The following is a 25,565-nucleotide window of genomic DNA, read 5'->3' as shown; positions in this document are numbered from 1 at the left end:
GACCCTTGCAGAGCACCGCTATCAAAATCGTAGTCAACTTATGTTAACCTGACTTTAGCCAGTTAAAGACAGAATATTAATTTCATTTTGAATACTGACGTAGGTACGTGCCTGAACCCTATACTGAATATCTCACGGTATGCTCTTGATCGTATTAATTATAATGTTAAGCAGCTATTCAAATAAAAATCCATTAACTTCAGTACGAGTAGTACTAATAATCGAAGGCCAATGAAATAAAAATGATGTTTGCGCAGTTGTAGCAATAAATAAAAGGTAGGTACCTAAATACATATTATGACGATAATAATATAAAAAGTAGTCATGATTTTACATTAGACTCAGGGTAACGTTATTGAGTACATGAAACAGTAAGTGAGTTACAATATTTTCTTGTTCTGGGCCTTTATCGTGAGTGTTTACGTTTTTAAAGACGTTACTGGAGTGCGTAAACCTGACGAAGAAAATGGTGTAAACATTTGGTTAGAGCACCTAACCGTTATGGGGGCACTGTTTAATTTACTTTTTTCTTTCTTACTTACAAAGCAAGTCATTATCCTAGAAGTTTACGTTATCAAGTAACGTATTTTAAAACCTCAAAAACTCATTGGTAGAGGCTCCTGTATTGTGTATGAAGCTGATGGATCTCCTGGGATCAAATCCTGGTAAGGACATTTAGTTTGAGTAGTCATTGACTATTTCTGGTGTTATTTTTGTTAATTATTAATGCATGAAACAATTCAACCATTCTGCATTGATGCGCCAAACTTGAGTAACCAGTTTTTTTGGCGCCGCGCTCAGTTCTTGCTTATTAGCTGTTTGGTTACTAAGCTACACATAATGTGTAATTTTTCTATTATTGTTCTTTTTAACCGTCGCCTCATATCTCAAGAAGGACGGTTATCAAGTCGTCTGTATGTTTTTTTTTTTTTTTTTTTTTTAATGTTTGTTCCTCGATATCTCCGTCGTTACTGGACCGATTTTGAAATTTTTTTTTAATTGAATGTATATGCATACAGATTGGTCCCATTTTTCTCAGAACCCAGTTCTGATGATGGGATCCTGGAGAAATCGAGGGAACTCCTCGAATCTGAAAGGCATACATATAGTGATTTTTGTGTTTTTAAAGGAACAGCATGCATTTAGGTACGGAACAGTGACATTTGGTGCAGTGGAACTGCTGATGATGGCCAGAATAGAACTCTTCAAATCTGAACGGCACGCTTATAGTGACTTTGGTATTTTTATAAGAACAGCATGCACTTTCATCCAGAACAGTGACATTTGGTGCAGCGGAATTGCTGATGATGGTCAGAACCGAACTCCTCAAATCTGAACGGCACGCTTATAGTGACTTTGCCATTTTTATAAGAACAGCATGCGCTTACGTCTAGGACAGTGACATTTGGTACAGTGGAACTGCTGATGGTCAGATCCGAACTCCTCAAATCTGAACGGCACGCTTATAGTGACTTTGGTATTTTTAACCGTCGCCTCATATCTCAAGAAGGACGGTTATCAAGTCGTCTGTATGTTTTTTTTTTTTTAATGTTTGTTCCTCGATATCTCCGTCGTTACTGGACCGATTTTGAAATTTTTTTTTTAATTGAATGTATATGCATACAGATTGGTCCCATTTTTCTCAGAACCCAGTTCTGATGATGGGATCCTGGAGAAATCGAGGGAACTCCTCGAATCTGAAAGGCATACATATAGTGATTTTTGTGTTTTTAAAGGAACAGCATGCATTTAGGTACGGAACAGTGACATTTGGTGCAGTGGAACTGCTGATGATGGCCAGAATAGAACTCTTCAAATCTGAACGGCACGCTTATAGTGACTTTGGTATTTTTATAAGAACAGCATGCACTTTCATCCAGAACAGTGACATTTGGTGCAGCGGAATTGCTGATGATGGTCAGAACCGAACTCCTCAAATCTGAACGGCACGCTTATAGTGACTTTGCCATTTTTATAAGAACAGCATGCGCTTACGTCTAGGACAGTGACATTTGGTACAGTGGAACTGCTGATGGTCAGATCCGAACTCCTCAAGTCTGAACGGCACGCTTATAGTGACTTTGGTATTTTTATAAGAACAGACATTCTAGCAGCAATGAACACTAGTGAAGAAGAACTAGCAAACTCGTATAAGACCTCAAACGGTAACAACCCAGGTTCCTTTTTCATGTATCCCACCGACGCCAATGAAGTCTAGGCTATAATTATGCAGCTTGATAATAATAAGGCACCAGGTCTAGATACATTCAACAATGCTCTAGTTAAACAGATCAAAGACGCAATATGCGACCCATTAGTTAATATATATAATCTGAGTTTCTCTACTGGCATATTCCCTGACATCTGGAAACTTGCCTCAGTCTGTCCAATCTATAAGGGAGGCACGAAATATGATCCTGGAAACTATCGGCCAATTTCACTCCTCAGCACTTTCTCAAAAATATTAGAAAAACTTGTTAGTAATAGACTCGTTACTTACCTTGAAAGCAATGATCTGCTATCTCCCCGCCAATTAGGTTTTAGAAAGGGTAAATCTACCGAGGGTGCTGTGAATTTTCTGACCACAACAGTAGCAAGCTACCTGGATAACAACGAAGCATGCATTGGAGTATTTCTGGACTTGGCTAAAGCCTTCGATACGGTTTCCGCTCCGATACTCCTTAAAAAACTTTATGCGCACGGTATCAGAGGCTTACCGCTTCAGTGGTTTAAAAGTTATCTGTCGGAGCGGCGACAGGTCGTAAAGGTCGGCCAATATGAAAGTGATCCTATGGTAGTACGCTATGGAGTACCTCAAGGGAGTATACTTGGTCCAATCTTGTTTATTATTTATATGAATGACCTCCACATACTACCTTTGAAAGATGCAGAAATCGTTTGTTATGCAGACGACACTGCAATTGTCTTTCGTGGACAAACTTGGAAAGAGGCATTTGAAAATACAGAGGCTGGTATGTCTTTGGTTGCCAAATGGCTTCAAACAAATTTATTAACACTAAACACCAAAAAAACAAATTTCCTATGCTTTCATAAAACTCTCGCATCGGCTCCACCTGTTACAGTGAACGACATAAGAATTCACGATTGCAAAGGAATTAACGTCATATGCACCTGTAGTACAATCTGCCAAGTTAAGGTACTAAAATACTTGGGTGTTATGCTAGATCATAATTTGAGTTTTAAGCCACAAATAGCAGTGCTTTCAAACCGAGTGAGACGTACAGCTTATATCATGAGAAACTTAAGAAGCGTGACAGATGTCAAAACACTAAAATTGGTATACCAAGCTCTGTGTGAACCACTTCTGACGTACTGCATATGCTGCTGGGGTAGTACTAATAAAACCACTATTTTCGATCCTAACTTAAATCTTACCTATGAAATGTTCTCTCCATGGAATGGCAAACTCAAAAATAGTGGTATGAGAAATATTATTGTTAGCTTACAAGACCACATAAATATAGTTGAAAAAACTAATCAATTATCTTTTTTTCGTGCCTAACGCGGAAGACAGATCTCTCAAACATTTTCCCAAAATGAATAATATACTACATGAAAATACTGTTGATGTAGAATACACTTATCTAAATATTTTTCACCAAAACCTCTGTGGCGTTAGCAATAAAACACATGAGCTGGAGCTGTATCTTGAGGGAACTGATGTAGAGTATGATTTCATCGGCATTACAGAACACTTTCTCAACAAAGCTACAGCTCCTCTATTTAATTTACATAATTATGATTTAATGTGCTATAATACCAGACCAAATAAAATAAGAGGTGGTAGTTTAATTGTTGGAAAAATGAATAAACTGGTCGAAGACCTGGTAATATGTAAGAAACTATATAAATGTGAAAGTTTTGAACTATGTGGTATTAAAGATATGTCAACGAATATATGTATATGTTGTTGTTATAGGAACCCGGTAGATAAAAATTTCGACACGTTTATGGATCGATTAGAGAAATTTTTGGAGCACTTTTTTGACAAAAAATGTTTGTTGGTCGGAGACTTTAATATCAATATTCTGAATGATACAAATAAGGCTACTGAATTTCTCTCACTAATTAAGCGTTACAACTTCAGGCACCTTATCAATGTACCTACCTTCAAACGAGATTCGACTTTTTCCTGTTTAGATAACATACTGACCAACCTGCCGAGGGACTGCGTGGTCTTAACAGCAGTCGATCACAATGGACTAGGTGACGGACATGCAGGAATCTCGTGCCGCCTAAAAGTCGAAAGTACGGGTAGCGCACTGAAAGAACAAATTTTGTACAGGGAAAGACGAACTCTCTCTGAAAAAAACAATGTTATGTTTAAGACTAAACTAATGCAACAAAACTGGCGCGCACTGGAAATAGACCAATTTATTGACAATTTTAACACGGCATTTACTTGTTCTTTTAAAAAACATAAGAAAAAAACAAACTTAAGGAAAGTAAACAAATTAATCTGGATAACCAAGGGCCTCAGAGTCTCGAGCAAGATGAAAAGGTTCTTGCTTAGTGGAAACATAAATAGTTTAGACAAATCTATTGCTGACTATAGGAAGAGGTACATACGCCTATATAGAAAAATTATAAACGCAGCAAAGAGGAATAGCATCACGCATGAAATAAAAAACGCTGCAAATATATCTAAATCAATCTGGTCAGTTGTAAACAAACATAGAAATAAGCTTCCAACTATCGGCTGCCAAAAGCTGCTACTTAAGATAGACAATAGAATCATAAGCGATCCTCACGAAGTAGGCAGACACTTTCTCTACTGTGTTTGATAAAGGCAACACTAGCATGGGCCAATTCCTGAACCCCAACTTAGCAATAAATATTTTAGTAAATAATAACCAAAGACAATATAATGACATACACTTCAATGAAACAAATGCCCAAGAAATTAGAAATATCGTAAAACATATGAAAAGTAAGAAATCTGTGGGATACGATGACATTCCTTTATCCATAATAAAAGAAAATCTGGATATTCTTGCGGAGTCATTAGCACACTTGTATAACAACTGCCTTTCACAGGGGTTATTTCCGGATCAATTCAAAATTGCCCGAATTATTCCCATCCACAAAAAAGGGCTAAAAACGGATCCAGCTAATTATCGTCCAATATCCCTGTTACCAACATTATCCAAGATTTTAGAGAAAATTGTTCTAAAAAAGCTAATGGCTCACCTATGCTCGAACGCGATCCTGAGTGAAACTCAATACGCATACCAAAAGTCTAAAGGTACCATTCAAGCGATTGACACATTAATAAATACTATAGTAAATAAATTAAACGATAAGCTCAAAGTAGCTGCAATATTTTTGGACCTAAGCTCGGCATTTGATATGGTCGACCATAATATACTCTTCGCAAAACTGGAGTTCTACGGCATTAGAGGCAAGGCCTTAAATCTTATACAATCCTACTTTCACAATAGAACGCAGTTCGTGGAAATAACAGATGTAGAAGGTGATCGGGAAAATGTTATAAAATCCAGACCCATTAAGCTAACGCGTGGAGTACCACAAGGCTCTATCCTGGGTCCAGTCTTTTTTGTGCTCTACACAAACGACTTGGCACAATTCATAAGAAGAGAATTGTCGGATATCAGCCTAATAGTTTTTGCCGACGATACAAATGCGATTGTAAGCGCTAATTCACTTGAGGCTCTGAATAGAAAAGCTAATCGTGCTCTGGAATTATTCGACTGGTGGTTTAGCTGTAACAACCTGAAGGTGAACTCGAGTAAAACTTGCGCCATGCTCCTGAAGTCTACAGTCAGACAAAAGGACCAACTGAATCTGTCGTTCTGTGGCCATAGAATAGAAAATGTAAGCAGTGTGAAGTTTCTTGGTATTCATATAGACGATTTACTCACATGGAAAAATGAACTAACGACCATAGAAAACTCAATTAGCTCAGCTTGTTATATCTTGCGAAGTCTGCGGTACATAGTGGAGCAAAAATACCTCAAAATGATATACCATGCACTAGTGGAATCAAAACTTCGTTATAGTGTCAAATGCTGGGGAAACAGCTATGACTATAACATGAATAAAGCCTTTATAATACAAAAGCGAGCCGTGAGAACTATAGTACGAGTTCCACAAACACAGTCCTGTAAGGAATTTTTCCTCGATTTAAAAATTCTGACTGTCCCGTCCTTGTACATCCTTCTACTCCTCTCAGACTTGGTCAAAAATCTCAACGACTACGAGACCCCTGAGGAGAGGGAGATACGCCTAAGCACAAGAAGGAAATATCTACATTGTAAATTGCAGCCTAAGCTTAAAATAGTCACACACTGTGCCGAATATCAGAGTGTGCAGCTCTACAACAAGCTTCCCAGTGAGTGGAGAACTATCACTAGCCTTAGTAAATTTAAAAATAAATTAAAAACATTGCTGTTGAAGGAGTGCTTTTATTCTATCGAGGAGTTTACGACCTACTTTAGTAATTTGCCAATGTAGCTAATTTAATTAAATAAATACGTTTGATATTGTTCTGCATGTTAGATTAAATTATTTACTTTTTTAGATTTAAGGACTAGATTTAAGTAACATTCAAATACAATTGTAATATTGTTAATGAATTAATAAATAATAATAATAATATCGAGGTAGAAAGAGCTCAGCGTGCAGTCCTCAAGACAATGCTTAAAAAACCTTTTAGATATTCTACTTTTTTGCTATACAGAAATTGTGAAGTGCTAACAGTTCGTAAATTGTATCTGCTTAAAGTTACTATTGATAAGCACAAGCAACTTCTTGGGACTAATGAGCACAAAGATATGCTTAAAAGAAGAGTATATAGAATACAGGTTCCACTGGTGCACACTGTCTTTGCTAAACACTTTGAGCCCTACATATCAAGACATGTCTACAATGTCGTCACTAAACATACCGATATAAAAGATGAATCCGTTTTTAACGCTAAATGTCTTGTTAAAAAATGGCCAGCTAGTTTAACTTATGACGAGGCTGAGAAAATTGTACAAATTAGAAATTACTAATTCTTGAGTTGCAAACATATTAGAATTTAATTACCTATTTCACTTTAGTTTTAGATATACACTGTATAGTTTAGAATACTTACTTGTCGTAACTAACCTAACATTAAGTAAAATTGTCAACCGGTTACAACTCAACTTGTTACAACTTATGTTTTTTGGTCCCCGCGATACAGGCTTGCCTAGTGCGGGTACTAAAGCTAATCATGTATAAATGTATAACCTAGTGGTAATAAATATTTTTCATTTTCATTTTCATTTTTTCATAAGAACAGCATGCACTTGCGTCCAGAACAGTGACATTTGGTGCAGTGGAACTGCTGATGATAGTCAGAACCGTACTCCTCAAATCTGAACGGCACACTCATAAGTGACTTTGGTATTTTTGCAAGAAAAGCATGCATTTAAGTTCAGAACAGTGACATTTATTTATTTAGTTATGTTTGTTAAGCATATTGAGTTTTCAAGTCAAAGTTTGTCAAGCTTCGATTTCTTATAATATAATATCGGATTCATGAGGAATTGAGGAAACTCCTCAAACCTTAACGTTATACGTATATTCATTTATGTTGCCATCTAATAATGAAAGCATTAAAAGCAGTTTTAAAAAATACCTACACATTTCTACATAATCCAACATTCGCAAGTAACTTTCACCAGAACCCGAAAGGCGACGGTTTTTTTTTCTTAAAAATTATTTTTATTTTTCAATCTTCGTTATTTCCATTAATGTAAAAATAAATATTTGTTGACTGCTAAATTAATTCAATAATTCTAAAATCGTATTGTATTTCAAAATTCCCTTACTATAGACTTTATCATTGTGATATACTTTTAAATTATTTAGGTTTTTAATAGAACTGTTTTTGCATGTTAGCTTTATATTGCATGCCTATCATAGGGTAGAACATAAGGACCTCCTTAAATGTAATACCACACTGACTGTAACAAAACTATGTTCTTGCAATAAATATATTTCTATAGCAACCAACAATGCATTTATGTCAATAATATAAACAAACTAGTGAAAGTTAAATGTTTTGTTCAAAATTATTACACTATATCCATCAAGATTTTAAGGTATGTTTCCAAACTTTCAAGGCTGCGTTGGTGATATTTTTAGTTGCAAATAAAATTGTATGCTATTTTTTGTAGGGAAATTATATTTATAGTGCAATTTTGTAGTTTAAATTGCGATCAGTTATTAGCTGGTCACATTATCTTGTAAGTATTGTTTATATTACAGTATAGGAAGATTTTTTGGATATCATGGATTGTTTACAAAAAACTAAAAACGAAACCAAAATTAATGACCCAAAAGAAGAATATACAAATAACATTATTAACAAAACTGTGGCTCAGATGACTTTATATGAAGAACCTAAAAATATGGGTAAGTAAGTACCAGTTTATAGAAATAAATTTGTATTTGTATAAACTGCTTGTTCACCAAAAAGGTCACAGAGGAACTTAAAACACGTCAACAGACAATATACTGAAAATAGAAGAAATTGAAATTGATAGCATTACAATTAATAACAGACGTATGAGTTCAGGAAAAGTATCTATTCAATTCAATGCTTTATTGCAATTCATGTATACACATAATGATCTTAGGCTAAGTATAATATAGTCTCAACATGAACCCTGAGAGGGCATAGCAACATAATTATATACACTAACTTAAATAAAAATAAAAAATACATTACATTACATAGAAATCAAATTATCATCAAATTACATTATTATTATTATTTATTATCATTAAATTACATTACATTACAAGATAAGAATTGAAAGATGTCATAAAAGGTACCTATAAATATTGTATGTTCATCAATTAAGTTTCATGTGTCATAAATTCCTGGTAAGAATAAACTGTTTTACTAATTAACGACGATTTAAGTTAATTTCTAAATATATTGAATGTTTGGGCTTGTTTGATAGATTCGGGGATATTATTATATATTTTTATTGTTTGGTAATAAGGTCCGTTTTTATATAAAGCTAATTTAGGTTCTGGAAGAACTAGATGATTATTTCTACGCGCGCTTTTAACAAACTGAAAGTCAGTTATGTGTTTTCTCACAAGTAGTTCGACCTCCAATATGTATATACACGGTAAGGTAAGAAGCTTGAGGTCTACAAAAAGTGGTCGACAGCTTTCTGGTTGACGGGTGTTAGCTATCACGCGAACGCATTTTTTTTTTGAGCTATAAATAGGTCTTCGGCGTCTGTACTATTCCCCCATAAGATTACTCCGTACCGTAACCATGCATAAGCATAAGCATAATATGCCGAAAGTGCACATTCTACGTTTGTGTTTCTTTTCAATACACTCAATGCAAATATAAAACGTGATAATTTATTTCTAACTTCTTCAATGTGCGTTTTCCAATTTAAATTTGTAAGTAAGTAAGTAAGTAAACACTTTATTGTACAGGAAAATAATACAGCACATAATATTTAAAATAAAAAGTTTCAGTACAAAGGCGAACTTATGGCGAACTTAAGGGATCTCTTCCAGTTAACCTTTGAGCATTTGAGGGAGAGTTTGAGACGGTAGACATCCACATAATACAAAAACTACAAAATAATAACAATACATTTTTCATTCCTTAGTCTAACACGCAGTATATATTAATAAATATATAAATAATCAATAAATATTTTTTTTTTTTTTTTTAGTATGAATAGGTAGACGTTTGACCACGATCACACCTGATGGTAAGTGATGATGCGGTCTACGGTGGATCACGCTTACCTATGAGATACCTATTTACTCTTGTTTTAAAGAGACCTGGATTGTACTCATGTGGGAACACAGACTCAGGCAGGGCATTCCACTCCTTGGCGGTTCGCAAAATAAATGTTGAAGCGAAACGTTTAGTGCATATTTTTGGAATACTAACCGTGAAGCGAAGTCGCATTGCCGATTGTCTGGTGGTCCTAAGGTGAAATGGGGACGGAGGAACAAGGTTGTACAGTTCCTCAGCGCACTCTCCGAAATGTATCCTGTAAAATACCGATAAGCTGGCAACCTTCCGACGATGCTCCAGGCTATGAAGTCGGGAATTGGTTAGCTCGTCGTCATTGATGATTCTCTTGGCCCTCCTCTCGACTGACTCGAGCGCCGCAAGCTGGTATTTCGCTGACCCATCCCACAGGTGAGAACAATATTCTACACACATACATTTAACATATATAAAATATATATATACTACTTACAAAACCGCATACAATCCCTGTCTCAGTTTTCGTCCGATAGCCACAGTTTTTTTAGATTCGCCTTCAGCGATGCGACCGATTGACACTGTCGAAGAGGAGGTGGTAAAGTATTCCACAGTTTGACCGAGTACATCGTAAACGAATTATTATATGACCGATGTTTGTGGGGTGGGATACCTAAAGTGAGATTCGCACTGGAACGAAGCCGGTGCCCACTGCCATCTGCCAAAAATGTAAAACGTTCTGAGAGATAAGGAGGGGACGATGGAGAAAACAAAACATTATAAAGAAGAGACAGAATATGGATGTCCCTACGACGACGGATGGGTAGCCACTTAAGCTGGGAGCGGAAAGCAGAGACGTGGTCAAATTTTCGAAGGCCAAAAACGTATCTAATGCACACATTTTGCAGCCGTTCGAGCTTATCAAGTAATTCTTCAGTGATCAAAAGAGATTGTGCAAGCATAACTTTTGTGTGGATCGGAAGGAAACTTTGGAGACGTCGAAGAGAGTGCACAGAAGCAAATAATTTCCTGCTAGTTTCAGTGATGTGGGGTACCCAAGAGAGAGTCTGGTCGATGACAATGCCTAAGTTCTTGACGGTAGGAGAGAAAGGAATGTGTGTTCCATTAAAGAAGATTTTAGGCACTGTCACTTCTAACAACCTGGAGATGAAGTGAGGACTCCCAATCAAAATCGCTTGCGACTTCTTTGCGTTGACCATAAGACCAAAAGAAGATGCCCAGTTGCAGATGGAGTCGAGATCCTGGTTGATTTGTCTTATTAAAAACTCTAAGTTCTCAATGCTTGCCGCCGAATAGATTTGTAAATCATCTGCATAGAGGTGATAAGAGGAGACTAGAGATTTGGTTATCCCATCAATGAAAAGCGAGAAAAGTAGAGGGGATAGCACCCCGCCCTGTGGGACCCCTGTAGATAGTTCACGCCACGAGGAAGCTGTGTCTTCGACCTTGACACGCTGGCGTCTTCCAAAAAGATAACCACGAAACCAGGAAAGAGTTGAAGGAGACAGATTAAAATTACGAAGAATAGCTAGCAGTATATCAAAATCCACAGAGTTGAAAGCACTACTGAAATCCAGGAGGACCAAAGCCGTAAGCTCCTTGTTTTCTATATTGAATCGGAAGTCGTCAGTTAATTTGACTAAAGCAGAAACAGTACTGTGCCCAGGACGGAAACCAGATTGAAAAGGATTAAAGAGATTGTATCTGTTAAGAAAAGAAGAGAGAAGATTGTTGACAAAGTGTTCAATAACTTTAGTGAGGATTGGAAGAATAGAAATTGGGCGATACTGAGAAAAAGAAGTAGGACATGAGACCTTTGGTAGCGGAATCACATGCGCAAGTTTCCAAGACGTAGGGAAAGAGCCAGAAGAAAGAGAAAAATTTATTATACCGGCTAGGACTGGCGCAATAATATCCGCTACCAGCATGATCATGGCCAAGCTGAGCCCATCTTCACCAACAGCTTTAGTTTTTATGGTACGAAGAATGGCAAGAATCTCTTGCGGTGAGATAGGACGGAACTGGAACAAAGCTGAATCTGGCCGAGGAACATTAGCTAGACGGGATAATGTCCGTTGCTTAACTGAAGAGTCAAGAATTTGTGTCTATATTTAATCCTAATAGTTTAAAGGAGTTGACCTCTTCGATGCCAAGTTCGTTTATCATTTCCGACAAGTCTAAGGGATCTTTTTGATATGGATGAAACTGTATTAATTTTGTTTTTTTTCATATTTAGCTCCAAACTACAGTACAAATAGACACAAAGTAAAAAATCTAATATGGTCTTAGATTATGGAAACGGATTAATCCGTTTCCATAGTTTTATTTCATAAAAAATCTAAAATAACTACAGAAGTGCAAATGACTTTAAATGTAAACTAATAATAATTTCAGGATACGGATATGGCTACCGTCATCAGCAGACGTTCCTATTATTTGTCTGTTTAACAGTAGCCTACAGCATGAGAACATGCATTGGTGTGGCGATGGTGGCGATGGTACAAAGTAGCCATGATAAAATTACTAACACAACTAAATTGACGAATTCATCAAATGCAATTGAAAATAATCAAACGGCAATAGGAAATGTTGGAATACTAAATGGGATTACATTTTCAGAACCAGTAAGTAACTACTTTATAAGATAAATATATATACCTACGAATAATCAGAAGCGGGCACAGTCATGTTGGAGAACCGGATATGGAATGAAGTCAATCATTGAAGAAATATTAGGACAGAATAGACGCAGAGGAAAAGTGGCAAACGTGCATTGTTAGACCAAATAAAATAATAAATCAACGTAATGAAGTAGGAGTATAATTAAGGTTTATCTCAATAGAAATTTTCCGAAGTTAAAAATTTAAATTGAAATGAATAATAGTTTAATTAAAGCTAAATAAAATTTTACTGTACTTTTTTATTTTATACTTAGGTACTTTTTTCTTCAATATAACTTTGGAAATTTGAAGCAATTACTTACTATTCATTTTCTTTAAACTGTTTTCCAGTACCCAAAATTCCAGTGGGACAAGAAAACTCAAGACTACATGATGGCGTCATTTTCGTGGGGCTACGTGATTCTGCAGATACCGGCGGGACAACTGGCTCATCGGTATGGTACGAGGTACCTCCTCACAGGGGCGTTGGTTATAAACGGAATCGTATCTTTTGGCACACCTTGGGCGGCTTATTATGTAAGCAACAAGATTGTTTTAATGTGAATAATTTCTGCTATCTTATATCTTTAAACGAGCAATTCTTGTATTATATCTTTAAACGAGCAATTCTTGTATATTTATTTATTTACCTCTATTTACATATATACCGTCGATCTTGGAAACCGCTCTAACGATTTCGCTGCTGAAAAACGCGAATTTCTGAGTTTTTAACCGACTTCAAAAAAGGAGGAGGTTCTCAATTCGACTGAATGTTTTTTTTTTATTTTTTTTTTTTGTATGTATGTTACTCGATATCTCCGAGAATCGTGGACCGATTTTCAAAATTTTTTTTTTGATCGAACCGGATAACCCCGAGATGGTCCCATTGGCACCAAGTCAGGGTCTGATGATGGGATCCTGGAGAAATCGAGGGAACTCTTCAAATGTTATGGGCACATGTAATGTTTTTAGTCTATTTTTCAAAGGTACACCAGTATTTACGTCTGATGGTAATAATTTTATGTGGCTGAGCTGATGATGGAAGGTCAACTCCTCAATGGTTAGGAGTTAAAGGATAATTCTTTCACTACTGTACATGTATTCGGACTGATACATATAATATCACTAGGAACCACTAAAAATCAACAAATAAATAAACTTTTTAACAAAAAATAAAACCGCCTTCAAAAATAAGCGCGTTACAAAACACGGAGAAACTAAAAAGCCAAAAATAATAAACCTTTCAATTCAGATTTCTTATCGTATTGCAATAAGCTAAACATCCAAATTATAAACAAATCAATTATTTTTGGAGTCGGTACCAGCCTGTGTATGGTTGGGTGGGGCAAACAGGCAATAGCAAGGCGACGAACAGGTCTGGTACCGACTACAAAAATAATTGATTTGTTTATAATTTGGATGTTTAGCTTATTGCAATACGATAAGAAATCTGAATTGAAAGGTTTATTATTTTTGGCTTTTTAGTTTCTCCGTGTTTTGTAACGCGCTTATTTTAGAACTCTCGAGCGAAGCTCCCGAGCGAGCGAAGCGAAGGTGATAAATTTAATACAGCGTCGGGTGAGCATCTAAATTCAGAAATTCAAGTACTTACCTACCTCCGGTCTATGACATTGTGTAGATCATGACAAAATAAATTTAAAACTTTTCTTCTAATAGGAACAATAAAAACTGTTTCGAAAATTTGGTTAATATCTGGCATTAACATACTAAGGCTAATAATTTTAAAACATTTTGTACCTGAATTCAATATGTAAAAACCCTTTGTCATAATAAGTTATATGACTTTTAGGGAGACTGGGCGTTTGTTGCGGTCCTACGAATGCTTCAAGGCTTAACTCAGGCTTCTCTGATGCCAGCTATGCACACGGCATTTGGAAAATGGGTGCCTTTAGAAGAACGAGGCAGACTTTCGGCATTTGCTTATGGAGGTAAGTTCAAGATTTTTTATCGTAATAGATTGTTTATTTTGTCCAACTGCAGGGTTAAGACCTCCACTGCATTTTCTATTCATCTGTCTGTCTTTCTAAATGAAGACTAGCTCATCCCACCAACACTGATATGATATGCCGAACATCGGTTTTGACCTAAGCTACATACCAGTCTGTAATAAACTTGAACCACACGCCAAATAGCAGACGTGGCTATATAGCCCAGTAAGCAATACTTATTGAAGTATTATTCATATTCATATTCATATTCATCTTTATTAGTATTAAAATCGTAGGAAGGAATTCAATTCACTTACTATCTACTATTTGCTCTCAGGTCAACCCCTAGGAATTGTCTTAGGATTACCAATAACAGGCTACATAGCCACTTCGTCACTTGGCTGGCCTGGGATTTTTCGTTTCTATGGACTCCTGTCATTGTCCACGGGACTCATTCTCTGGTTTCTTGGAGCTGATTCCCCTAGCCAACATTCGAAAATCTCTGTTGCTGAAAAACGGTACATTGAGAAGGGTCTAGGAGCAAATGGAACCATAAGCAAGGTAAAGTGAAAGTCGAATATTTATGCATTCTTTGTCTTCCCATGACGAGTTGCGAAATAATTGTATACCGACATGGACAAATAAGTGTATTAAATAGAAAGGAGAGGAGATAAACGGGTAAGAATGGCCTAATCACGTTTTGTAACCAATTTCACTCAGAAACAAAAACATGCTCATTTACACGGTCACTGACTTTTTTTGGACGCAATTTCAAAATTTTATTGAACATTCCAAAACATGAACCGATTGAAAGGACTCCTTTAGGGAGCCGATTCTGGGTGAAAAACCTCTTTAGCATCAGGAATGCACTTAGAAAATTACCAAATTCTTTATTTCATAAACGAACTTGTACCTACATGTAATTTGATGGATTGATGGATTTTCCTGTGTTGGGAGCACTTATTTATTAGCTGCAGGTTTACGTGCTCTACAAACCTCTTTAGTCCCACTGGCACCAACGAAAATGGAGGGTTAACCCACCATTTTTTATGGAATTTAACAGTTGACAGCCCACTAACCCTGAGTTAAGTGGTTGGTGCAAGTGGGCCTTAGAGAATTCAGACATTTTGTACTTTTTTTTATTGACGGAATTCAAGTTATGGATATTTTTCAGGCCAAAAGTTCACATTTAAATGAGATATATCGTATTTCCTTTTTGTCGTGTTCATGGTTAAAAGACGTGACTAACTCTTCTCTCAGTAAGTTAGACTCTTGAATAAGTTTTATTATTTTAGAACCATCTAAGTATCCCCTGGAAAGAGATGCTGCGATGCAAGGCTATGCATGCTATTGTGATCGCTCACATCGGCCACTCTTGGGGTCAGTTGTCCTTATACACGGAAGTTCCAGCGTTTATGGACAAAGTCATGAAAGTTAACATAAAAGCCGTAAGTCGGTAACTTCAATATTTTAGATTCATTTAATATAATATAGTTTACCAAATACTTCATTTCATTGTGTGAAAATTTTCAGAATGGCCTCCTGACAGCATTGCCGTTCTTTGTGATGTGGCTTACGAATTTTTTCTTCTGTTGGGTCACTGATATGCTCATCGTCAAAAAACTGCTGAGTGTCACCAATACAAGAAAATGGGCTAACACGATGGGTAACTTAAAAAATTTTTAGAATGTATATATTTTTTTTTTCATTTTTAGGCTGCTCCTAACCTTTTTGGCGATCGCAGACCGCTCTGTCCTAATGTATTATAGTGACCCTGGCTGCTTAGTCGATGGTGTTGACTTTGATTAACTATTTTATAACTTTTACCCGCTAAGCAAATAAAACAAATGAAGTCATTGATTGATTTCTTCTTAAAAGCACATCAATAAAAGTTCGTACATTGCCTCGATGGCTTATTTTAGACATAAGCTAGCTATTATGTTTTATGCTTGGTATTAGTTTCTATTATGCATTTCATCATGTAAAAATATTTCTTGCTTTTGTATTACAGGCAGTGTCATACCTGCGGCTGGATTAATTTTACTTGCTTACATTAAGAAGGATATTGTTACCGTAGAAATTATTTTGGTCGTCACCTGTGCCTTTAAGCCTGGCTTACATGTTGGTGGTTACGTAAGTTACTTTTGTTTCATTGTTTATCGCTTCTACAGGTTTTGATTTATTATTTTTAAATTAATGAGTTTTGTAATACGTCACTCCACTTACTCCTACTTATTATTTTTGGAGAGTACTGCTAGTACTGTACTTACCAGTAAGTAGTTTAATAAATTGCCGGACCCCGAACCGTCAACATCCCCATCTATTCTCCTAGATGCCTTCAGAAAAGCGGAATACGCGTCTAGGCAGGCAAGGTGCTAGGTTTGCATTTTTGGCAGTAGTTTGTAATATTTATTTGCGTATCTATTTTTGCGGTGGGGGTGTGTAAACATTAATTGCATTTTACTTGGAAAATTAAGGTACGAGTTAGCACTGCTTGTCTAGCAAAAATCTTCTTGATTTTGATAATTGTTGGTATTTATTAAGTTCAGTTCAATTAGGTAAGTTATTTTCTGCACACACTCATATACATCTACGTTGAAACTCCTGCAAACATTATTAACGATTCCGCAGTCGACCCCCTGTAGGTACGATACGATCTCTATTTGGAGGGTTTTTGTACGGAACCCTAATTAACGCAACCAAGTGTGAACAGATTGTGTTATCTCAAATGTCAAGAACTTGTGATGAGGATGGTATTGGTTAAGGGTAATTTATGGGGCCATAGGCGGACATTTTCAGAATTTGGGACCCAAAATTAGCGTAAGTTATTAACAATAATTAACTCGCTGTCAGTTTTGTGATGACAATTAAGCATAAAATCTGTCTAAATGTAAATTTACTTTTTTTCACGTTTTGAATGTAGATTATCTTATCAAAGTTGATGTTATTGACAAAAACACAATATTTTTAATGAAGTTTCATGCTTAATATCGTCACAAAACTGACAGATAGTTAATATTTATTAGGTACCGATGTACGCTAATTTTGGGTCTTCTGAAAATGCCCAGGCGTACCATTTTCAAGATATTTTGTTTTAATTTGATACCTACCTACTTACATAAAGTATCTTTTCATAACATTGGAATGAACAAGCCAGGAATATTAGTATAATAAGTAATTTGTTACAAAATGTATTATGAGAACTAAATAAAAGTATCCTTGGTACAATGCCTCAAGGGCCTATTTTAGACATTAGCTAGCTTTTAAGTTTAGTCTTACTTTCTTATATAGGTAATTATGTAAATAATATATGTTCATGTAAATAAAGATATTTCCTTTTTAATAAAAGTTCCTTTTAGCTGATACTCGTAACTTCAGACTGAATTAAGTTCATTAGCGTATTAATAATGTATAAGCTTAATAATGTACTAATACTAGGTAGACCAATCATCAAAACTCGGCAACTCATAAAAATAATGCAAAAACAAACGAAGAAGGCCTTGCTGGGTCTTAATATCTTGATTTTTCAAATTTTTACACCTTGAATATTTTTGCAGGTAAACCACCTCGATCTAGCCCCGAATTTTGCTGGTACAATGATGAGTATCAGCAATTTCGTAGCGAACTTATGCAGCTCACTAGCGCCAGTGGTGGCAGGGTTTATACTTGTTGCCGATGTTGTAAGTATATTTTTATTTCTTCATTCATTATTAAATAGTTGAGTTGAGAAACTTCCTAATCTGTTCATGGATCGACCTGGACGCTTACTAAGAAAAAAGTAATTTTATAAAGAAAAACATACTGAAGCAAAGATGACTCCAATCTCTCATGAACCGTTGCAAATGCCGGGATAATGAAAGAAGGATGACGATGACTCAGGGTTCTGTTCACCGCACAAATTTAATCATGTACCGGAATTCGAACCTCTGGACCATTGACTTTATTCATGAGAAAGTTAGAGAACTGATTAGTTAAAAGGTGTTTTGTTTCTGTCATGTTGACTTACGTGTACCCAGGACAAAACTCAAAAGGGGGTTTGTCACTGTCACTACCAAATAGACCAGACCGGTCATTGAAGTCGGCTTATGTCATCATCACTCGAACAATTTTATTAAACCTTTTCCAACGCGCGAACACAATCGAACCAAATGGAAATGTTACAATAGGGATGTACCATATCCTAACGACCTGCATTAAATGCATTAAATGACACTAACAATTGTTTTCAAAGCTATATATAGATACCTCTTAAGCGCTTTAAATTTATCACCGAGACGTGCTCGAGTCGCCGCCGGTAGTGTAACTTTTATACGAAGAAGTGTCTTATTTTTTAAACTTTGTCGCTTATGAGCTGGATAAAGTCTGTCTCATATATAGAAATCGTAACTTTTCCAGCAATGCCACGTTAAAGGAATATATAATAATTATAAGGTATAAGGTATATAGAAATTAATAAAAGTAAATAAGCCTTAATCGATCACTATCTAGAAGACACATGTATGAAGTTCTTTATTTCTGCCATTCTGCTCCGAAATTGCTAGAAAAGTTACGATGCTTGTATTTAAGATATGGCGGTTAAATGGTTAATAAACTAGGTATTAGTTCATGTTGAGTGTGTTTCGTCTGGGCCTTATTGATCTCAACTGGATCTCTTACCTTGATTTTTTTTAACTGCTGCCTCAAATCTCTCAAGGAAGGAAGGTTCTCAATTCGTCTTTTTTTATGTTTGTTCCACGATATCTCCGTCGTTACTGGACCGATTTTGAAATTTTTTTTTATTGCATGTATATGCATACAGATTGGTATTTGGCCTGGAGAAATCGAGGGAACTCCTCAAATCTGAAAGGCACACATATAGTGATTTTTGTGTTTTTCAAGGAACAGCATGCATTTACGTACGGAACCTACATTTGGTGCGGTGGAACTGCTGATGATGGTCAGAACGGAACTCCTCAAATCTGAACTGCACGCTTATAGTGACTTTGGTATTTTTATATGAACAGCATGCACTTACCTCTAGAACAGTGATATTTGGTGCAGTGCAACTGCTGATGAAGATCAGAACGGAACTCCTTAAATCTGAACGGCACACTTATATAGCGACTTTGGTATTTTTATAAGAATAGCATGCATTTAAGTTCAGAACAGTGACATTTATTTAGTTATGTTTTGTTAAGAATATTGAGTTTTCAAGTCAAATTTTGTCAAGCTTTGATTTCTTATCTTCTTGTTGTGCCATGTCCTCATCGGACGTCGGCGACCATCTCTCGGAACTTATTCCTGTCCTATGCTATTCTGCTCAGAATGGCAGCGTTCTCATTACTGGTCCAGCTTTTAATATTATTCATCCAGGCTAGCTTCCTTCCTCCTCTACTTCTCTTGCCCTCTATTTTGCCTTCTATTATTTTCCTTAAAAATTGATATTTATTGTTCCTGTATATATGTCCAAAATAAGAAATTTTTCTTTTTTTTACTGTTTGTAAAAGTTCTAATTTTTTCTTCATTCTTTGTAGAACTTCTACATTGGTTATTCGATCTCTCCATGATATTTTCAGCATTCTTCGGTAGAGCCACATTTCAAAAGCCTTTATTTTTGCCTCTATCTTTCGGTTTATGGTCCAGCTTTCGACCCCATACAAAAATACAGATAGCACGTAACATTTAACCATTCTCCATCGAAGTTTCAGGTTTATGTCCTTGTTGGTGAACAGTTTGTTCATTTTCATGAATGTGCTTCTTGCCATCTCCATTCTTATACGTATCTCTTTCTGTGGATCCCAGTTTTCGTTAAGATAGCTTCCTAAATATTTGTAATGTTTGACTCTTTCAAGTGGTTGGCCGTTGATAGACAGTGTGGTCGGACCTTCTGATGAACTTGTGTTCTTTCTCATTATCATATACTTGGTCTTCGTTATGTTCATTTTTAAGCCGTAATCTTCCACGACAGTATTTAAGCGGTTTAAAAGAAGTTGAAGTTCTTGAAGGGAATGAGCTAAGATAACGGTATCATCGGCGTATCGGAGGTTATTAACCACTGTACCGTTCACTTTGATACCAGTTTCAACGCCATCGAAAGCTTCTTGAAATATAGTTTCAGAGTACAGATTAAATAATAGTGGTGACAGGATACACCCCTGTCTCACTCCTTTACGTGTTTTGATATCATCAGTGCCATATGGTCCGATCTTAATGTGTGCTGACTGGTTCCAGTACAGGTTTCTGATAATTCTTTGGTCTTTGCTGTCTATTTCGGTCTTATTGAGTATATGCATTAGTTTTTCGTGTTTTACGTTGTCGAATGCTTTCTCAAAATCTATAAAACATGCATACACTTCATTGTTATGTTAGTTAGTTCGGATAACATTATTTATTTCTTTATATTTATTTTTATCAATTCCTTTAAATTGTCTTCTTTGTTCCATGAGATCAAGGATTTCGGTTGTAATCCATTCTAACCTTTTCTCTCTTTTCTTGAAACCCAGACATGTTTCTGATGTTGTTACTATTACTTTTTTAATTTTATTCCGGTTACTTTCTATATTCTCTTGGTTTATGTTGTCTGTGGTAGCTCGAATCTCTTTATTTAACATATTTATAGTTTCCATCCTTATATCCATACTTTTTAATTTTCTAATATCAATTTTATTGTGCCTCTCAGGTTTACTTAGTAATTTTAATTTTAGGTTTAGTTTTGCTACTAGAAGATTATGGTCCGAACCAATATCAGCGCCAGGGTAAGTTTTCACGTTAACTATTGAGTTTCTATAGCGTGCTTGTATCATTATATAGTCGATTTGATTTCTGACAACATGTTCGGCTGTGTCTCGGGGAGATGTCCACGTGTATAATCGTCTGGGTGGGTGTTGATACCAGGTGTTTGTTATTATTAAGTCCTTTTCGACGCAGAATTGTAGTAATCTGTCGCCCCTTTCGTTTCTTTCGCCAAGCCCATAGTCTCCTACTATTTTTCCTACGGCTCCTCTACCAATCTTGGCATTCATATCGCCTAGTATAATGATCATGTCTTGTGAATTGATGCTCTGTATTAGCTCTTCTACTTCTTTATAAAATGATTCGATTTTGTCATTTGTGCTTCGAGCTGTAGGCGCATATACCTGAAGAACACTTAAATTAAAGGGTTTAGCATTGAACTGCAACAGCATACATCTATCCGAGTATGGAACAAAATTGGTTACGAACTTTGACATTTCCTTCTTAATCAACATTCCGACACCGTAATGGTGGTTCTTTTCTGCTGCTGGCTTTCCAGAGTAGTATAGCGTTACGTCATCCTTATTTACTATGCCATTGTCAGACCATTTGATCTCACTAAGTCCCAGAATACTCAACTGGAGTCTTTTCATTTCCTGAATGGTATTCTCTAGTTTTCCTGTCTTGATAAGGCTCCTTACATTCCAGGTGCCTATTAGTAGCGGTTTATTCTTCTTTCTTCTTGATAATGGCATGGCTTCTGTGATCGCATATTCTTCTCCGGTTACAAATTTTACATCGGGAGACCCGGTATTCTCCCGACGCCGGGCGCTAGCCGGATCGCTGGGCATAATCTTTCTGCTGGGTGTACTGCATGTTCATGTTTGTGTTTTTGTTGTAAGTCCGAGGTGGTGTTCTTAGGGCATTTGGTATGCAGTAGCGCCCCAAGTCTTTCTGCGCTTGCTCCTTTTTGAGGGTATTTGATCCCCAAGGCTGGCTAGGCCTCTTCTGGCCGGTTTCCCGGCTAGGATAGTGGTTATACCGCCACTTATTCGGTCGCCAGAGCCCCGTTCGTTATCTAGCAGGGAGCACCACGGCAACCGATTGGTCGCCGCCGCCATCCGGCGCGTGCAGGTGGGGTTGACATTTGGGTCGGATTAGATGTTATTACCGTTCTCCCCTTACTACCCTTTTTCGATTTCTTATAATCGGATTCATGAGGAATTGAGCAAACTCCACAAACCTTAACGGTATACGTATATTCATTTGTGTTGCCATCAAACCATCATCATTCATCATCCTCCTTGCGTTATCCCGGTATTTGCCACGGCTCAAAGGAGCCTGGGGTCCGCTTTGACAACTAATCCCAAGATTTGGCGTAGGCACTAGTTTAACGAAAGCGACTGCCATCTGACCTTCCAACCCGGAGGGTAACTAGACCTGACCTTATTAGGATTAGTGCGGTTTCTTCACGATGTTTTCCTTCACCGATAAGCGACTGGCAAATATCAAATGACAAATGTGTTGCCATCAAATAATTAAAGTATTAAAAGCAGCTTTAAAAAATACCTACACATTTCTACATAATCCAACATTCGCAAGTAGCTTTCATCAGAACCCCAAAGGCGGCAGTTTTTTTTTTTTTTAACGATTATAAAATAAATTTCAGACTAGTGAAGTACTATGGAGGAAGGTGTTTTTGGTAGCCGCTGGACTGTACTTGGTAACTAATCTGGTGTACGTCGTCTTTGGCTCAGCCGAGTTGCAGAAATGGAATAACCCTGAACAAAGTAGAAGAGAAAATTTGGAAAATGCAGAGCAAATACCTATGTTATAAAATTTTGAAGTATTTCTTTATTATAATCTAAACAATATGACACTGAATCTACGGTTGTACTCACGTTATTATATCGCTATTGCTGCGACATGTTTCGGGCCAATTCGGAGGCCCCTCTTCAGGCATATAGGAGTTCACGCGACGGCTAATAGCGATATAATAACGTGAGTACAACCGTAGATTCATTAATTATTTGAATATGTCTCACGAAAGTTTAACGTGTAATATGACACTGATTTATTATTTCCAACAAATGTTATGAATATTTTTATCCTGTGCTATACGACTAGAAATCGGATCTGGGAACCGACATTTTGATTACTAAAGTCTGTCCAGAAATATACGACCATTGTCAGGAGGTCGCTGCTATTCTGATGTATGGAGTGACAGTTTAGTATAGTATGAAGAAAATAGTTCTAATGAAATTTCGCAACATGGTGCGTAAGGTACTACTGTACTAAGGTACTTAGGTACTACTGTGTAATCTCGACTAGGGGGGGCCATTGTAACTGATCTATTTTTCCATTATTACACTATGATGTATGTTATCTACTGAACACGCCTACCATAATTATATAACCGATGGACACTCTATTTAATAATGCAAACATTGTAAAACATGGAAAAATGGACCAGTTATATTTGCCCTCCCAGTCGAGATATGCCACGCTGTACCTTAGTCATATATTTCTGTTCAGACTTTAAGTGCTTGACTTCTTCAGTCAAAGGTTTGTGATAACAGCGAAAGCTATTTTTGAAATACATGCAATAGAAATTGGGAATCTAACAATACAATCTGTCAAACAAGTTTGTCAGTAGAAGTTTAATGTTCTGTAGAAAGATATACATAATTTTCTGCCTACATTTTTAAATTAGCCGCTTTTACTGACGAAAACGGCTTGACAGACTGGCATGTTTCAAAAAAGTTGCGGATGTTCATGGGGTAAAACGTCAATCATGACAAAGGTCTACACCTACATTTCCACGTCAATTTTTTAATGCTCCGGGGTGTTAAATGAAAATTCAGACGTCGTTCACTAAAATATTCCCGCTGAATTTTCTGCGTTATTTGTTAGGGCCATTTACACGTTGCGAGAACTCACTTTCGGGTCTCTTTACATTGCGGTATTTGATTGGTTTGCTGAATTGTATGTAACCTCAGTTATAAATAATAATAATAATAGTAGTATGGTATCCGCCACGTGTATCCCTTGCCTTTAGATTAAAGTGTCTGAAACATGCCTCCGAAAAGTCCGGGACCCCATGGTCCCGAGATATGGTAAGACAAATAATAGTAATAAATATAATATAAGCTATAGTCCGCAATGTAACTAAAATCGCATGCGAAGATTTAAATGGGCATTACTTGATTGCTTATATTATTATTCTAGTATTTTTTATTAGGTATCTTCATGAAATTATTCTTTAAACAAACCAGTGTGAAAATTTCGAAATTTATGTACGAAATGGTGAAAGACAACATCGTAAGGAAACAGGACTAAATGAAAACATCACAGAGACACAGCCGAGAAAACACTTTTAAAATACGACCAGCTTTTTGAAATAATTATAATAAGTACATAATTATAATAATGTAAGTTGCTATGCCCTTACAGGGTCTGTATTACCTGCTACATTTATATGTTATGTGTAATATTACTGCAATAAAGATATTTGATTTGATTTGATTTGACATAACTTTCACATGTACTGTATTTATTTTAATCCATACTTAATATTATAAATGGGAAAGTATGTGTGTCCTTTTGTTTGTCCGTCTTTCACGGCAAAACGGAGCGACGAATTGACGTGATATTTTAAGTGGAGATAGTTGAAGGGATGGAGAGTGACATAGGCTACTTATTGTCTCTTTCTAGCTCCCCGTTCCCCTAAAATGGGGGGGTGGAAGTTTGTATGGGGCATTCCACAAATGTCGAATTTAACGTATTTAGAAAACTTGCAATAATAGGGACCTATATATTACAACTTTATAACTAAAAGCCGTTGTAGAACCAACAAATTGTTTGATAAAACTAAAGAAGCGTTGCGGTTCTCTTAAGCTTAATTGGATTCTTCTTGTTACTAGTATCGGGATTGTCCGTTTCAAAGACAGATATATGCACAGAATGTACAGTCAACCAATTGGAACCTAGGCCACTGTAGAACTATGTCATAGTGACGTTATAAATCAGATTGTAAGAAATCTCTTACTGCTTGTCATTTTGACATGGTTGTAGAGTGGCCAGGGTTCCAATTGGTTGACTGTACATACAAAAGTGTAAGGCCTGAGTCATCATCCTCCTTGCATTATCCCGGCATTTGCCACGGCTCATGGGAGCCTGGGGACCGTTTTGACAACTAATCCCAAGATTTGGCGTAGGCACTAGTTTTTACGAAAGCGACTACCATCTGACCTTCCAGCCCGAAGGGTAAACTAGATATTGGAATTAGTCCGGTTTCCTCACGATGTTTTCCTTCACTGAAAAGCGACTGGCAAATATCAAATGACAGTTCGCACATAAATTCCGAAAAACTCATTGGTGCGAGCCGGGGTTCGAATCCGCTACCTCCGGAACGAAAGTCGCACGTACTTACCACTAGGCTACCAGGGCTAGTGTAAT

The 25,565-nt window shown here is 36.6% G+C and overlaps 1 protein-coding gene across 2 annotated transcripts; it reads left to right on the top strand.

The window, feature by feature from the left end:
- Nucleotides 1-293: 293 nt before the first annotated feature.
- LOC125230471 (putative inorganic phosphate cotransporter) lies at nt 294-24,165 on the top strand. 2 transcript variants are annotated; one of them, XM_048135614.1, is made up of 11 exons: nt 294-665; nt 8,281-8,427; nt 12,182-12,411; nt 12,799-12,984; nt 14,258-14,396; nt 14,734-14,957; nt 15,692-15,844; nt 15,930-16,062; nt 16,408-16,529; nt 17,954-18,076; nt 22,777-24,165. In XM_048135614.1, the coding sequence occupies exons 2-11, from the start codon at nt 8,304-8,306 to the stop codon at nt 22,942-22,944; spliced, it is 1,602 nt and encodes a 533-aa protein (XP_047991571.1). In that variant the 5' UTR covers nt 294-665; nt 8,281-8,303; the 3' UTR covers nt 22,945-24,165. The 2 variants fall into 2 exon arrangements, with proteins under 2 accessions (XP_047991571.1, XP_047991572.1); XM_048135615.1 differs by lacking the exons at nt 294-665; nt 8,281-8,427 and adding an exon at nt 9,969-10,201.
- Nucleotides 24,166-25,565: the final 1,400 nt, after the last annotated feature.

The sequence above is a fragment of the Leguminivora glycinivorella genome, chromosome 10 (genome assembly GCF_023078275.1).
Source record: "Leguminivora glycinivorella isolate SPB_JAAS2020 chromosome 10, LegGlyc_1.1, whole genome shotgun sequence".
NCBI lineage: Eukaryota > Metazoa > Arthropoda > Insecta > Lepidoptera > Tortricidae > Leguminivora > Leguminivora glycinivorella.
This window is presented reverse-complemented; position numbering and strand designations above follow the sequence as displayed.